Genomic DNA, 15,354 nt, shown 5'->3' on the forward strand with positions numbered 1-15,354 from the left:
TGCCCCATCCCCGATGCCTCCCCCCCCCCCCACACACCTCCCCCCCCCCCCCCCCCGGCACCCCCCCCCCCCCCCCCCCCCCCCCCCCCCATCGACAGACAGTGCCACTTTATAGTGAAACTGACCCGGAACAGAGATCTCTGGATAGGGGCGGCTACTGGGCCGTCTGAAGAAATGTCTCGACCCGAAACGTCACCAATTCCTTCTCTCCAGAGATGCTGCCAGTCCCGCTGAGTTACTCCAGCACTTTATATCCGTCCTCACGTTGGTAGAATCCAGCTCCACCCCCAAAGACCAACTGAACTGTTTTGTGCAACTCAGAATATTGCTTATGTACCAGGAAAGTATGTTAGCGAATGGTATGTTAGCATTCATAGCAAAAGGATTTGCGTATAGGAGCAGGGAGGTTCTACTGTAGTTGTACAGGGTCTTGGTGAGTATTGCGTACAGTTTTGGTCTCCTAATCTGAGGAAAGACATTCTTGCCATAGAGGGAGTACAGAGAAGGTTCACCAGACTGATTCCGTGGAAGTCAGGACTTTCATATGAAGAAAGACTGGATAGACTCGGCTTGTACTCGCTAGAATTTAGAAGATTGAGGGGGGATCTTATAGAAACTTACAAATTTCTTAAGGGGTTGGACAGGCTAGATGCAGGAAGATTGTTCCCGGTTAGGGAAGTCCAGAACAAGGGGTCACAGTTTAAGGATAATGGGGAAATCTTTAGGACCGAGATGAGAAAAACATTTTCCACACAGAGAGTGGTGAATCTCTGGAATTCTATGCCACAGAAGGTAGTTGAGGCCAGTTCATTGGCTATATTTAAGAGTTAGATGTGGCCCTTGTGGCTAAAGGTATCAGGGGGTATGGAGAGAAGGCAGGTACAGGATACTGAGTTGGATGATTAGCCATGATCATATTGAATGGCGGTGCAGGCTCGAAGGGCCGAATGGTCTACTCCTGCATCTATTTTCTATGTTTCTCTGTTTCTATGAAAGGATTTGCAGATGCTGGAATCCTAAACAAAGCACAATGTACTGGAGGTACTCTGCAGGTCAGGCATCATCTGTGGAGGGAATGGACAGACGGCGTTTCGGGTCGAGACCTGTCTACAGACTGATCAGGACCACAGAATTCCTCTAGCACTCAAGATGTCCCGAGCTGCAGCCTAGTAAAGTTGTCACCTTACTTGAGGGAGGCAGACAGATCCCAGTGCCGAGCAGATTCACCTACCTGTTGGAGGAGGCCAGATTCAGAGTCCAAAACGCACGCGTCGATCAGAATGTTCTGAAAGCAGAAGAATGGTCATGTTTACTTCGGAAGGTTTGGGGGATTTTCCGCGCAGCAACCAGCCCCTTCCTCCAACATTAGCATCGCACCATCCACACAACGCAGGTGAGCTCCAGCAACGTTCTGCCTGCATTTGGTGCAACTTACATTCGTTAACATTTTATTTACACAAGTATAAATTTCCACAGCTTTTTCACCAGCACTTGCCAGGCAGCATCTAAGGAGAGAAGGAATTGGCGACGTTTCGGGTCGGCAGCTTTGACACAGGACAAGGAGGCTCACTCCCACCCTCCCCTCTCACTGTGATAAATACTGACAATAGACAATAGGTGCAGGAGTAGGCCATTCGGCCCTTCGAGCCAGCAGCGCCATTCAATGTGATCATGGCTGATAATCCCTAATCAGTACCCCGTTCCTGCCTTCTCCCCATATCCCCTGACTCCACTATCTTTAAGAGCCCTATCTAGCTCTCTCTTGAAAGTCACTCTATGGTCACTCCCACCCTCTCACTATGATAAATGTTGGCTATGGTTATTACTCCCAGAGAGGGGATTACTCCGCACTGAGACTATGTCTCAGGCTCACACACAGAATCCAAACACAAAATGCAGGAGTAACTCAGCGGGACAGGCAGCATCTCTGGGGAGAAGGAATGGGTGACGTTTCGGGTCGAGACCCTTCTTCAGACTTCTTCAAACCAACATCTGCAGTTCCTTCCTACAGAATTCGAACAAACTAAACAGCTCACTTGTGTAACTAAAATGTCAGCAGATGTAACAGACAGAGATTCTCCAATATTATTAGGACCCAGAACAAGTGCTCACATTAAATAGAATGGTTCTCACTGTTTACTGAAGGCTTTAATATCTTGGGGAAATTAACAAGCATTTTGTAACAAACGAAGGATAAAAATATATTGACAGTGAAACTGCAGTGACATGACATTGCCGGTAAATGAAGCCAGCGACTGGCCTTTGGGATGGATGGTGTGTGGACTGACCTTCACAACACCTTCCAAAGCTGCACCATGACAACTGCTCCCTGCTTCACTGGGTTCAGTCTGCACTGGGCCAGCTGGAATTTCAAACTGTTCACCAGGGGAGATGTTATTCATTGCTGGAGTCACGCGTGACTCAGTCAGTATAATGCTGGCCGTGGTCTGAGGGAAAGCAGCTGTGGCCAAGGGTTTGGAGAGATATGAACCATGTCGGCTCTCTCCTGTCCACACAATTCCTGATCATCCATGTCCTGATCCAAACACATCCCTCAATCAAAACAGCTGAAACATTTAATCATCTGCTCAGTTTCACCCTGCAACTGCGGGATCTTGCTGTGCACAAACACACCAGGCTCCCTGTACACCAGTGACTTCAGAAAGGATGTCAAGAGCTGTCAGCTCCTAACATACACATTGTTTAGCCTCCATCAACACATTGAATCAATGTTCAAACTCACATTTGTAGTCAATGCCTACTATGTTCTGTTGTGCTGAAGCAAAGCAAGAATTTCATTGTCCTATCAGGAACACATGACAATAAACTCACTTGAACTTGAACCTGAACATTCTGGGAAAAGGAACTGAGAAAATACTCAAAGATAGACACAGAGTGCTGGAGTAATTCAGCGGGTCAGGCAGCATCTGTGGAGAACATGGATAGGTGACGTTTCACAGAGTGCTGGAGTAACTCAGCGGAACAGGCAGCATCTCTGGGCAACATTGATAGGTGACGTTTCACAGAGTGCTGGAGTAACTCAGCGGGTCAGGCAGCATCTCTGGAGAGAAAGAATGGGTGACATTTAAAACTCAACCTGTTTCTGTGCTGCAAAGATAACGTTCATAACATTCATGTATTGAGCTGCAGAGTCTTCAGCCGCTTGAATAACCTGTGGAGAAACAAACGACAAATCTAAACGTGTCTGACATCATCTCCACATTGAGCTGCAGTGTGGGGAAAAGGCCCTGCAGGTGATTAGTGGCAGCGGAGTGGTGTTGTTTATTAATGTCGCGTGTACCGAGGTACAGTGAAAAACTGTGTGCGCTACCTGGTCAAATCATAACATGCAATCATGATGTATAATAATATACCATCACACCTACACAAATACAATGGGTAGTACCGAGAAAAAACAGAAGCTTTATAGCATTCGTTACTGAGAAAAAGTCCCAAGACCTCAATGATGTAGGCTGTAAGATCGGGCCTGCATCCGAGCTTATGGGTGGACTGTTCAGTCGTCTGATCACAGCGAGGTTCCTGACTCCGTGGTCACTTGTGCCCCATCTCCCTCTTTACCGCCCCTCCCACACCATAGCCTCGTGTGCTCCCTGCCCCCCCCTCAGGCTGGGGGCTGTGTAACATCCAAGGTCTGTTTCCCATCAGATCCCTAGGCCACACCTGCAATGTAACAATCCACCCCCACAATACAACAGCTACACGTCTTCACAATTAGTCACAGAAGGCAGAACACTTACCAGGATTCGGGATTTCAGCTCATGGATGGCTGCATTTGGTAGAAAAGAAATAAAATTAGATTTGTAAAGTTCAAACTGCGAGTTACAAAAAATACATCCACTATTCGTAAATCTGCATATTGTCACACACGCATTCAGAGCTTAAATTGAAAATAAACATGGTGTGAAATGTCACAGGATTAGGGCGAGGCCATTCCTCCCCTCTATTGAGGCAAGTTCACACCTGAACTCCATCGTACGCCCACAAAATACTGCAGACAGACGCTGTGAATCTGAAATATAGACAGAATGCTGGAAATACTCAGCAGATCAGGCACTGTGTGGGAGAGAGAAACTATGGTGATGTTTCACAGGAACCTTCCCTGAACACCATTTACACAGTTCCAGGATCCTCACCACCCGGACTGCAAAATGCACCCACCTTCGTTTTTATATTTCAATTGATCCCAGCGTCAGTTCCAAATCCTCACAGCATTTGGGTGTAAGCTTGGCCTGGCTCGAATTCTACATTTCTGCCTATATTTTGTGTTCCATCAAAGATACGGTCTCTCTTTATCTACCCCATAACTTGTTTAATCAGCAAACATTATTAAGTTATAAAAACAGAAAATGCTCATTGAGTAAGCAGATCAGGCAGCGTCTAGGAAGAGATAAACAAGGTTAAAGTATCAGGTCAAAGACTCTTTGTCAGAATTGTTGTTTGTGGGTATCAGGATAAGAGTTAAGGGCAGCCCAGTGACTGAGCATTCAAAGCCCTGCCTGAGACATGCCTTGTACAATGGTCGGCATGGAAACGCTGAGCCAAAGGGCCTGTTTCATTGCTGTACCACTCTCTAACTATCATCATTCTCGCCTGCATCGGGAGTGTTGAGACTGCGTTGGATTCTTCATTCACACCGCCTCCATTTGGAGAAACGAGCAGCCTGCATAACAGCATCAGAATCCAGCTGTCAATTGTTCAATTCAATCTGACTTTAATAGTGAATCATTCTTAACTAAGGAAAGCACAGCCTTAGTCTCAGTAAACATACATGTACCATCCAATAAACATACATGTACCATCCAATAAACATACATGTACCATCTAGTAAACATACATGTAACATCCAGTAAACATACATGTAACATCCAGTAAACATGCATGTACCATCCAATAAAAATACATGTAACATCCAGTAAACATACATGTAACATCCAGTAACCATACATGTAACATCCAGTAAACATACACGTAACATCCAGCAAACATATACGTACCATCTAGTTCTTTATTCACTTTGTGAATATCTTGTATCAGAAGCATTAAGATAAACAACAGCATGAGAACATGGAAGTTAGACGTAAACATTCCTGTTTCAATGGAATCAACAGCTCAATGTTGCTCCAGTAAATGAGCCGGGACTGGGTGGATTTCCAGCGCGGATGCCTGAAGGTGTGTATGCGCTGGTCAGAGGGCAGCTAAAGAAGTGTATGTGGGACAACATCTCCGGTAGGAGTGAACACCTGCACAAGGTTCACATTTCGACTGGCAGCTGACAGACATTTGCTTCCCCGTTAACGTTCTGTGTCGCAACTATGACCAGCAGGAAAACTAGTGATGAGATAAGATTGCAATCTATCCCCCAGTGCTGGAGAAACTCTGCGGGTCAAGCAGCATGTACGGAGGGAACGGGCAGGCGACAATTCGGGTCAGGTCCATCCTTCGTATAATGATGGGAAGCATTAGGGAGGTGTGGAGGGCAGATGGAACCGGATCAGACAAGAAACTGTTCAACAATTAGCAACTTGCAATCTTCCCAGTGTGGTCAGTAGTGAGGCCACAATACATGGCATCAAGCAAACATCGACAGACGATGAAACGTTGGCCGTGACGTCATTAACACAAGAAAGGCACAGATTGTCGAGCAAGGATACAGCAAAGTGCTTTTGCCAAAGATCCGGCCAGCAGAGTCTCTGTCAGATGTGCTCTCACCTCAGCTGCAACATAAAGGAGAGGATGTCAAGTACACGGAGCCACAACACAGGCAGGGTGTGTGCGAGTCTGTTGGAAGCTCCAACTCACTCTTTGCCATCAGGTCCTTGATCTCCTCGGTGATAATGTCGTTTCCGAAGGCCAGGAGCTCATACTTTCCATCCTTGCTACCCGACCAAGAGGATTCTGCAGAACTGCTCTCACTACTTTCGGCAAAGCTTCCCGATTTCCACTGTTTGCCTGGGTACAGGAAGCGGCTGCAGAAACAAGAAGCATAAAGAGCTGGATCCCATTCCCACTCCATCCCCGTGCAGCAGCTGCATGCAGGGAGCTCTGGTGCTGTCTTACCTCTCCTGACTGTGACTGGCGATCATCGCAAGTCTGTTGTTGCGGCTCATGACCAAGTGTGAGTTTCCCATCACCAGCACTGCGTCCATGCATTTTGACAGCGTGAACTGAAACAAGGCAGAAACCACGACAGTTCAGTTGTCCAAACACAAACCCACAGATTGCATGTCAGTTGTGAGGCCACAGATGCTCCATAATGCAGCGTGGAAACTATCATGAACGCAGAGGGAAAGCCTTGGATATCTCTGGAGCATCGGAGGCTGAGGGAACATCTGATAGAAGGGGAAGGAAATGAACCTAAGGATGACCAGAGATTAAAATACAGGAAAAAGAGGAGAGATGACCAGATTAATGAGGGGAAATTCAACTGGGGAAGTAAAGTGGAAACAAATCGTCAAAGAGAGAGAATGAGTACAGCGGCAGGAATCGTGGAAAGAAATACAGAGAGATCGAGCTGTGACCCAGAGAAGGGATTGTAGAGTAGGTGAGGCTTGTCAAGGAACAGTGGAGGCAGAGGGCTTGCAGAGTGACCAAGTGGGAACGTCACATCAGTATTTACCGAGCACGTTGTTCGAGCCCCATTTCAGGAAAATGTCGCCCAGATTGTGGGTGGACTAAACATTGATAATGAGGCACCTTGAGCATTAGATCAGTGACAACAGCACTCTTTTATTAATGTATATTGACAACTTTAACCACGGAAACTAAGCAACACTGCAGATTGGTGCACTTTGTGTTTAAGGGAATGTCAACAGCTCTCTGTGCCCCAACAATGGTGGGAAACTCCACAGGTATCACACAGGTATCCAGTGGGAAACTCCACAGGTATCACGCAAGCCACAATGCACACCCCAGGAAAACCCTTTCATCAGAATAAACTGGCGGTTTGTGTAAGCGATGGTGACAGGCTGGATTATCGATATTTGTATTCATCTCAGTAGAGAAAGTCAAAGTGATTCTGAGAGACAGGATCCACCTACATTTGGAAAGGCAAGGACTGATTAGGGATAGTCGGCATGGCTTTATAAGGAAAAAATCATGACTCAACAATTGTTTTTGAGCAGGCGATGAAAAAGGGTAGAGTGGCAGAGGTCTCCATGGATGTTGGCAAGACTTAGTCCCGCGTGGTCAGTTCATCTGCAAGGTCAGATCACACAGAACTGGGGGAGTGGAGCGGGTGAACATGGGGTGGGGGCTTGGGGGTGTGGGAGAGGGGATGAAAATGGGAGGATCGGAGGTGGATCAGAAGGAGAGAGGGGTGGGGGAGAGGAAGTGGGGAACAGAGTGGAACTGAACATTCAGTCTCACCGACACCTTGATTTAAAGAACCTATTGTGGTCTTCAGAAGCGTGTCATTATCTCCAGTAACATTACTTAGATTGGAGGCCTGTGCCTCAGGAATCAGAGTTCACTGTTGTTGTCGTCTCTATCAACCATTTGGTTTGTAAACTTGTTAACATCTTCTGAAGGAAAATTATCATTTAAATTAAACAACGTTAGGTGGCTCCAATGTAATTTCTTACCGTTGATTCTTTCAGGATCTGCTGTCCCCACCAAACGGGGTTAACATCCACCACAATAACAAGCAGGCTGATATCCTCATCTGTATGGGGAATGAAAGGAATATGTGGTCGACCGGTGTAGATAGTGTCACGGTCTCTGAAGGCGACAATTTTCATCTACCTCCTCCTCCTGGTTTCATTCACATCTACCACACATTTCACCACAGAACCCTCTAACCCGACAGGTAGACAAAAGTGCTGGATAAACTCAGCGGGTGCAGCAGCATCTATGGAGCGAAGGAAATAGGCAACGTTTCGTCCCGAAACGTTGCCTATTTCCTTCGCTCCATAGATGCTGCTGCACCCGCTGAGTTTATCCAGCGCTTTTGTATACCTTCGATTTTCCAGCATCTGCAGTTCCTTCTTAAACCCTCTAACCCGACAGTTCCTTTCCCCCACAGATGTTGCTCGATCCGCTGAGTCCCTCCAGCAGTTCATTTGGTTTTTGCACAAGATGTAGTTTATTTTGCTGAATTCAGTCAGTGGGGAACACAACAGTGATGGTTTAAAACCATCAGCCACATCATGACTGAGAATTCAAACTGGTTTGCAGTGAGATCTGTGATCTGTAGCGGGTCTGAACCAGACACGTCCCGCTGAGGCAGCAGTCACTCTCGCCACAGCCGTGGCAGCCGGACTGTCACAGACAGACAGACAGAGGAGGGAATGTGGGAGAGGGGCAGAGAGGAGGGAGGGAGAGAGGACTGTGCGGGGGGGGGGGGGGGGGGGGGGGGGGGGCATGTAGGTGGGGGAGGGGGAAGAGAGGAGTGTAGAGTGGCTGGGAGACAATGGGAGAGGGGACGGTGCAATGCAGGAGGCTGGAGGGCGGAGGGGAAGAGTTGAAGAGGGGAGAGGGAGAGTGGGGGGGGGGGGGGGGGGGGGAGAGGGGAGTGGGGGGGAGAGGGGGGAGAGGGGAGACGATGAGAAGGGTGTAGAGTAGCGGGGAGAGGAGGAGGAGGAGGTGGGTGGAGGGGGGCAGAAGGAAACGTGCAGGCGGGGAGATGAGCTGACGGGATGAATGAGGGGGGGGGGGGGAGGGGAGCTGGGGCGCTGGGGGAGCCGGGGAGCGGGGAGAGGGAACGCGGGGAGGAGCCGCCACTCACCGGCCGCCATCGACCCGCCGCTTCCGGCCCGGACCCCGGTGCGACGCTGACACACGTCCGGGTGCCGTTCCCCGCCCGCGACCCCTCGCTGCCCGGACCGGCGCCGCCGCTCTGGTTGTCGGGGGACGGGTTAGTGGAGAGACCGGGACAGCGATCCGTCTGCTGACGGGTCCCCGCGTCCGGAGGCGATGGATGAGCTGGGTGAGGGGGGGGGGGGGGGGTGATGAGCTGGGGATGGGGGGGGGGGGGGGGGAGGATGAGGGGGGGGGGGGGGGTTCTTCTGCCCCGTCTAGGCTCGTCCTGTCGCCCACATCCTGTAAACTTTGCCCATCCGCGGACCTGTCCAAATGTCTTGTCTCGGGGAGACTGACTTGCCGCGGGCTGGTGTTGTGCTGCGGTCACTGCTGGAGGGAGCCAGAGAGGGAGCCCAGACTCGGGGGAGATATTGACGTGGATGGTTTTAATCGCTTGCAATGTTAATGTAATCACCCAGACTAGAGGTTTGTGTGTCCTGAGATACAGCAAGACACGTTGTGGAGAGTTCCATCACATTGTCGAGGTGTAGATGGTGTCAGGGGGTGAGTCCCTGGGCACCAGACCTGCTGTCGTTGACACGGGATCTGTGAGGCTGGCCCCTTGAGTTTGTGCTAAGGATGGTGATCCGTGATGCAATGGATCGGATGTGGATAGATATCATTGTTGGACCAGATCATTGTCTCCATTATGGTGCCTTTGTGATCAGCCCACCTCAGCCTACGCAGGCATGCACACAGATCATAGAGCGGATCTTTGGGCATGCATGTTCTACTGGCCAAGGGAGTTATCAATGAATTGAATGTTTATGTTGATTGCTAATCCCCATAAATAAATGCCTGTCTGTGCTTCAACCCAACCTTTGCAGAGCTTGTAGACTATTTCAAAACTCAAATGAGGGAGAATGAAGATGTTGCATCTGCAGTTGCTGCCATTCGCACCTTGCTAGAGTTTTTGAAGAGAGACAAAGGTAATGTAGTTTATAACTAATTTCTGCACCTGTGTTTCATTTATTGTGACAGTTAAATGAACTGTCCACTCTCACAAGCTTCACAATTATACAATTTATAAAGTAACCGGGAAATGTATGTGCTGGGCAGGATGTGCTAAGTTTTTATTGGATAAATGCTGCATGGTTGGTCTAGAAATATGAACACTGTAGGAATAAAGCTGCAAATTTACTGTGTGTGTGTGATTCTGAAATTAGGCGAGACCCTCCAGGGGCTGAGAGAGAATCTGAAGGCAGCTATAAAAATCCTCAGCAGTGTGGACTCGTCAGTGGCCGTGTCTTCAGGCGGTGAACTCTTCCTCCGCTTTATCAGCCTGACATCCCTGGAACATCCGGTGTGTATCTCCGCGGTTTCTCCGTGTCTTTGAATGTGGCCAATGGAATCTCCCCCCCACACCTCAATTGCACTCTGAAACCTCTCTCTTGCCTAATCTTTTCGTCACCTTTCCTGTTCTTGCATGCATGTCCCAATGTAAGATATTGTTTAATAATGTTCTCGTGAGGTGCTTTGAGTTGCCGCTGGTGTGTACTGTAGGCCAGGTGTTTGCCAGTGATCTGGCGGAGCAGCACTGGTGTGTGGACACCAGCCCATCCTTGATCACAAACCTCGGCAAAGAGTTTGGACCACAAGTCCAGGATCTGCCGACCAACAAAGAGACCCGGCTCTCACCCGTTTATCTGCAGTAACAGTGGACAGAATAGGACAGGAGTCCAAGCTCCGAGTACTGGTATATCGATGTCTCACACTTCAGGCAGCCCTGACATTCCCCCTCTCACGATCCCTCCCCCACCCAAGTTGCATCAGCTTCTCATTTTCATCATCCTACAAACAGCCAACAATGGCCTGCTTTCTTTATCATCGTTACTTTTTTGCATATCATTGATTCATTGTTCTTTATCTCTCTACGTCATCATCTATAATCTCTCGTTTCCCTTATCCCTAACCAGTCTGAAGAAGGGTCTCGACCCAAAACGTCACACATTCCTTCTGTCCAGAGTTGCTGCCTGTCCTGCTGAGTTACTGCAGCACTTTGTGTCTGTCTCTGAGTGCTGCTGATACTTTTATGTTGGTTTTGTTGTTCTTCCAAAGAACTGGTGAAAGACAGTACATTCCATGCACATAGAGTGGAAATAATTTTCTGTTCCTGATCTGTGTTAATGCTTAAAATGGGAGCTGTCTGGCATTGTGCAGGTGATGGACATTCACAAAAACATCCCACCCAAAAATCGGAGACTAGAATTAAAGTAACTCCACGGAATTTATGTGGGAATAAAATTTTAAAAATCAACACTTTTTTAAAGTCTTGTTTCTTGGCCCATGTACAGGTGAGGCAGCTTCACATCTGCAGTTGCTTGAGTGGTCTTTGATTATGTTGCCTGCTTTCTCAAGGCAGTGTGTATGTTGCCTGCTTTCTCGAGGCAGTGTGAAGTGTAGATGGTGGGGAATCTGGTCTGTGACTGGGCTACATCCACAGCTCTCTGCAATTTCCTGCGGCCTTGGGCAGAGCTGTTGCCAAACCAAGCTGTGATTCGTCCCAACAGTGTGCTGTCTATGGTGTATCTGTTGATGTTAGTGAGAATACTTACCTGTTATTGCCATTAACTGGGTTTAAACGTTTGTGTTTCAGGATTATTCAATATGCAAAAAGACGATGATAGACCGAGGGGAGCTTTACTTGGAAAGAATTTCAGCTTCAAGGAAGAAGATTGCGAACCTGTGTCACGCGTTTATAAGTGACGGCTCTGTGAGTATGGAATGGGTTGTGCAAAGATGCATCGAATCCTGGTTGCCCTTGTCCCACTGCCAGGCACCTGGGCTGTTCTTGTCGATAATAGCAGCAGGATGAGAGCATAGCCAGGGTGGTTTGGGTCTTTGATGATGTGGGTCTTGGAGGCCGTGCTTCCTGTAGGTCATTCCAGTGTGGGGAGGTCAGTACCTGTGATGGAGCGGCAGTGTCCACCAATTTCTACTTCGATCCGCAGCCTTCAAATGACTGAACCAGGCCGTAATGCGTATGAAATCCAATTGGTTCCTTTCTTTGAGATTTTTACACTTCCAGTTATTTTTAGTGTTTGTGAAAACAAAATTATAACCTGGCATTTCCAAACATGAAGATGTGACATCCCATCCCCTGACATTTACAGAATAACCACACAGGGCCCTAGGGTTGCATCAGGATCCTTTAGATTCACTCCCTTCATCCGGTACTTTGTTACGTCAGGTCATTGCCACAGACGGCTGTGGAGGACAAGTCTTGTGGGTATTTATAAAGCGGAGATTGATAGGGGCTTGATTAGTAATGGTGTCGGGGGTTGAGAGGGAAAGATAGATCAGCCATGATTGAATGGCGGAGTAGACTCGATGAGCCGAATAGCCTAATTCGGATCCTATCATTTATGAACTTGAGATCAGGAAGAATTGTCCCCAGTCCTAAAAATCCTGCCTGTTGTTATAATCCACCTCCACTTCTTTCTCAGAAAATATTGACGCATTCCTCTTCGCGGGTGGTGCTACGAGTGTTGGAGAGAGCGGCCAGAGCCAAGAAACGCTTCAGTGTGTATATCACAGAATCACAGCCCGACTCCTCAGGGTGAGTTCAGAGCTCAGGACCAACTCCTGGCCAGCGTCTGTGACTTGTTCTCTCTCTAGTCTACATCTACCCACCTCTGATATGGGATACGCACTAGGTGTCAGCTGCTCTACATCTGCTCTACATCAGTGAGACCAAGCGCAGGCTTGGCGATCGTTTCGCCCAACACCTCCGCTCGTTCGCACTAACTAACCTGATCTCCCGGTGGCTCAGCACTTCCGAATCCGACCTTTCTGTCCTGGGCCTCCTCCATGGCCAGAGTTAGTCCCACCACAAATTGGAGGAGCAGCATCTCATAGGCAGTTTGCACCCCAGCGGTATGAACATTGGCTTCTCCAATTTCAGGTAGTCCCTGCTTTCTCCCTCCTTCCCCTCCCCTTCCCAGCTCTCCCACAGCCCACTGTCTCTGCCTCTTCCTTTCTTCTTTCCTCCCCCCCCACCTCCACATCAGTCTGAAGAAGGGTCTCGACCCAAAATGTCACCTATTCCATCGCTCCATAGATGCTGCCTCACCTGCTGAGTTTCTCCAGCATTTTATGCAGCTTATAAACCAGCTTCACTCCAGGAAGAAGTGACCGAGCTTCTCCAGAATCACCTGGTAACTGACTGCTCCAGGCAACAAGCCCCATGCCTCCCGTAGTAAATTTCCTCTGTTCCTGGGGATTCAGCTTTAAGCCTAATACATCCAGCTCTTTCTCCTGGGAATGCTACTTTGTTAAAGGCTGAATCGGAAATTTATTGAAATGAAAGTTTCAAACCGTTCTCGGATTTATTGTCTTCCAGGCTTAAAAGTGCAGAAAGTCTGAAGAAGTTGAACATTCCAGTGACTGTGATCCTTGATGCCTCAGTGGGGTGAGTGGGCAACCGCTCGTTACTGGTCTGGGGATGTTACTCACACAACGTTTAAACCAGTCGGATTATCCGCAATACATCGCTGTATTCTGGCTCCCCACACAATCGTCTTTCTTTGGTTGCAGGTACATTATGGAGAAAGTGGACTTGCTTCTGGTCGGGGCTGAAGGGGTAGTGGAGAGCGGAGGGATCATTAACAAGGTAACGTTCCACAAGTACTGAGTCTGAAAAAGGAGTCTTGACCCGAAATGTCACCTATCCGTGTGCTCCAGAGATGCCCCTTGACCTGCTGAGATACTCCGGCACTTGTGTCTTTTCCCGACTGAATCTAACGCTCTCTCATCACGGGAGTCAAGGAAAGAGTCTGGAATAGGAACCGTTCAACCCTTTGCGTCATTCAATCACGGTTTTGGTTCCTGAGCTCCACAATGCTGCCCCCACCATCTCCTCTGTCCATGCACGGCCCTCCCATCCCTGAGGATGTCCCTCTGCACCGAGGATAACGTGTCTGTCATCTCAACCTATCAATCTCAACTTGTCAATCTCCAATTTCTGGGGGAGATTGCGATGGTGATTTAGATTAATCTTTGGCTGAACATCATCCCTAAATGACTTGGTCTTATCTTGTTGCCCCGGGGATTTCCCCCGGTTGTGTGATGGGCGCTGTACAGAGGGCTCCGAGCCGTAGGGAGATGGGCTTTAGTCCTGACACACAATTTGTTGTAAAGTTTCCCAATTACACCGTCCAAAACCACAGCAATTCCAAAATTAATATCCTAGCACTAAAAGTGTTATTTTTAAACTAATTTTGTTGGCCGATTACTAATTTAGATTTAGTCCGGACCGTGTTTCTGTGGAACATAATCACGATACGGGAAGGAAGTTCATCCATTGAAAGGGCAGCTGGTGGTTTTCTCTCTGCAGATCGGGACATACCAGATGGCAGTCTGTGCAAAATCTCACAACAAGCCCTTCTATGTGGTCGCCGAGAGCTTTAAATTTGTCCGACTCTATCCCCTCAATCAGCAAGATGTTCCCGATCGATTTAAGGTGAGTAGCATTTGTTCGCAATGGCCTTTGTTTTGTGCTTTGGGTCAATATTTTGAGACAACTAGATCACGGTTCTCTAATAGATGCTGCCTGACCCACTGAGTTCCTCCTGAATTTTTGTCTACCGTTACTTTCACTGATGTTAGTTTCTGCTTAAGAATGTTTCCATTTCTTGTTCATTTTTTGCCAACAACAGTATGTTGTTGGAGGGCATCGACCACACATGGTGCCTCAGGAAGGCCATCAGCATCCATAAAGACTCCTCACAACCTTGTAGTGGACTGTTCGAACTCCTACATTCCGGCAGGCGTTACAAGGCCTTCTAAGCCCGCATCTCCAGACTCAGGAACAGCTTCATCTCCAGAGCTATAGCTGCTCTGATCCGGCCCTGCTGAGTGCCCCCTCCCCCATGAACTGTCTCCCTCGGATGGTCACGTCGCACAGACACATTTGCACTTTAGACTGTTTTACTGTTCTTTTTATAAACCATGTTCTCGGGGTATCTAAATCTAAATTTTATTAGTTGTTTAAGTTATGACATCGGATGGAAGCTGCATACCCAAATCTCGTTGCACCTATGTGCAATGACAATAATAAAAGATATTATTATTATGTTTTATTTCTGTTGCTTGTTGAGTGTGGGTGGGGTGGGCAGAGTCACTGCGTCTTCCTCAGCTTCAAACACATCATGGCTCTTGGGGGGCAGTGAGTGAGGCAGTGGTATTAGCTTGGAATTGATGGGGATCTGGGTTAAAATGTGTAGAAACAAACGGGATTAGTGTGTGTTCTGGTGAAGATTCAGCACCACTGTAGACCTGTGCTGCAGGTGCTGCGGCTGCCCAATGCTGTTTATTGTGACAAGGCTTTTATTTTGCAGTACACTGCGGAGATACTGAAGTCAGCAAAGAACCTTGCAGAGGAACACCCGACAGTGGACTACACTCCTCCGTCATTCATTACCCTGTTGTTCACTGATCTGGGCGTGCTCACCCCTTCTGCTGTTAGTGATGAATTAATTAAACTATATTTGTGATAATGGGTCTGCTTCTTTTCAAAACTATGCAGTTATAAAACCA

The 15,354-nt window shown here is 48.1% G+C and overlaps 2 protein-coding genes across 3 annotated transcripts in view; one reads left to right on the top strand and one right to left on the bottom strand.

Moving 5' to 3' along the window:
* gtf2h3 (general transcription factor IIH, polypeptide 3) overlaps positions 1 to 8,795 on the bottom strand; it is a 10,768-nt gene extending 1,973 nt beyond the window's left edge. Inside the window, exons 1-9 of the mRNA XM_055655468.1 lie at positions 8,744 to 8,795; positions 7,602 to 7,681; positions 6,079 to 6,185; positions 5,821 to 5,987; positions 5,673 to 5,735; positions 5,016 to 5,045; positions 3,759 to 3,787; positions 3,098 to 3,172; positions 1,232 to 1,285 (exon numbers count right to left, since the gene is read on the bottom strand). Coding sequence (XP_055511443.1) covers positions 1,232 to 1,285; positions 3,098 to 3,172; positions 3,759 to 3,787; positions 5,016 to 5,045; positions 5,673 to 5,735; positions 5,821 to 5,987; positions 6,079 to 6,185; positions 7,602 to 7,681; positions 8,744 to 8,753 — 615 coding nt within the window. The 5' untranslated portion in view covers positions 8,754 to 8,795. The remainder of the gene's footprint in view (positions 1 to 1,231; positions 1,286 to 3,097; positions 3,173 to 3,758; positions 3,788 to 5,015; positions 5,046 to 5,672; positions 5,736 to 5,820; positions 5,988 to 6,078; positions 6,186 to 7,601; positions 7,682 to 8,743) is intronic.
* eif2b1 (eukaryotic translation initiation factor 2B, subunit 1 alpha) overlaps positions 1 to 15,314 on the top strand; it is a 22,636-nt gene extending 7,322 nt beyond the window's left edge. The window contains exons 2-10 of one of the 2 annotated variants that reach the window (XM_055655471.1): positions 8,898 to 8,944; positions 9,645 to 9,746; positions 9,984 to 10,120; positions 11,414 to 11,530; positions 12,264 to 12,376; positions 13,160 to 13,228; positions 13,354 to 13,429; positions 14,153 to 14,278; positions 15,156 to 15,314. In XM_055655471.1, the coding sequence (XP_055511446.1) occupies positions 8,932 to 8,944; positions 9,645 to 9,746; positions 9,984 to 10,120; positions 11,414 to 11,530; positions 12,264 to 12,376; positions 13,160 to 13,228; positions 13,354 to 13,429; positions 14,153 to 14,278; positions 15,156 to 15,311 (909 nt within the window). In that variant the 5' untranslated portion in view covers positions 8,898 to 8,931 and the 3' untranslated portion in view covers positions 15,312 to 15,314. Of the gene's footprint in view, positions 1 to 8,793; positions 8,945 to 9,644; positions 9,747 to 9,983; positions 10,121 to 11,413; positions 11,531 to 12,263; positions 12,377 to 13,159; positions 13,229 to 13,353; positions 13,430 to 14,152; positions 14,279 to 15,155 lie in introns of those variants that run through there. The other variant, XM_055655470.1, reaches the window with a different exon arrangement.
* Positions 15,315 to 15,354: the final 40 nt, after the last annotated feature.

This window comes from Leucoraja erinacea, chromosome 25, assembly GCF_028641065.1.
Source record: "Leucoraja erinacea ecotype New England chromosome 25, Leri_hhj_1, whole genome shotgun sequence".
Lineage (NCBI taxonomy): Eukaryota > Metazoa > Chordata > Chondrichthyes > Rajiformes > Rajidae > Leucoraja > Leucoraja erinaceus.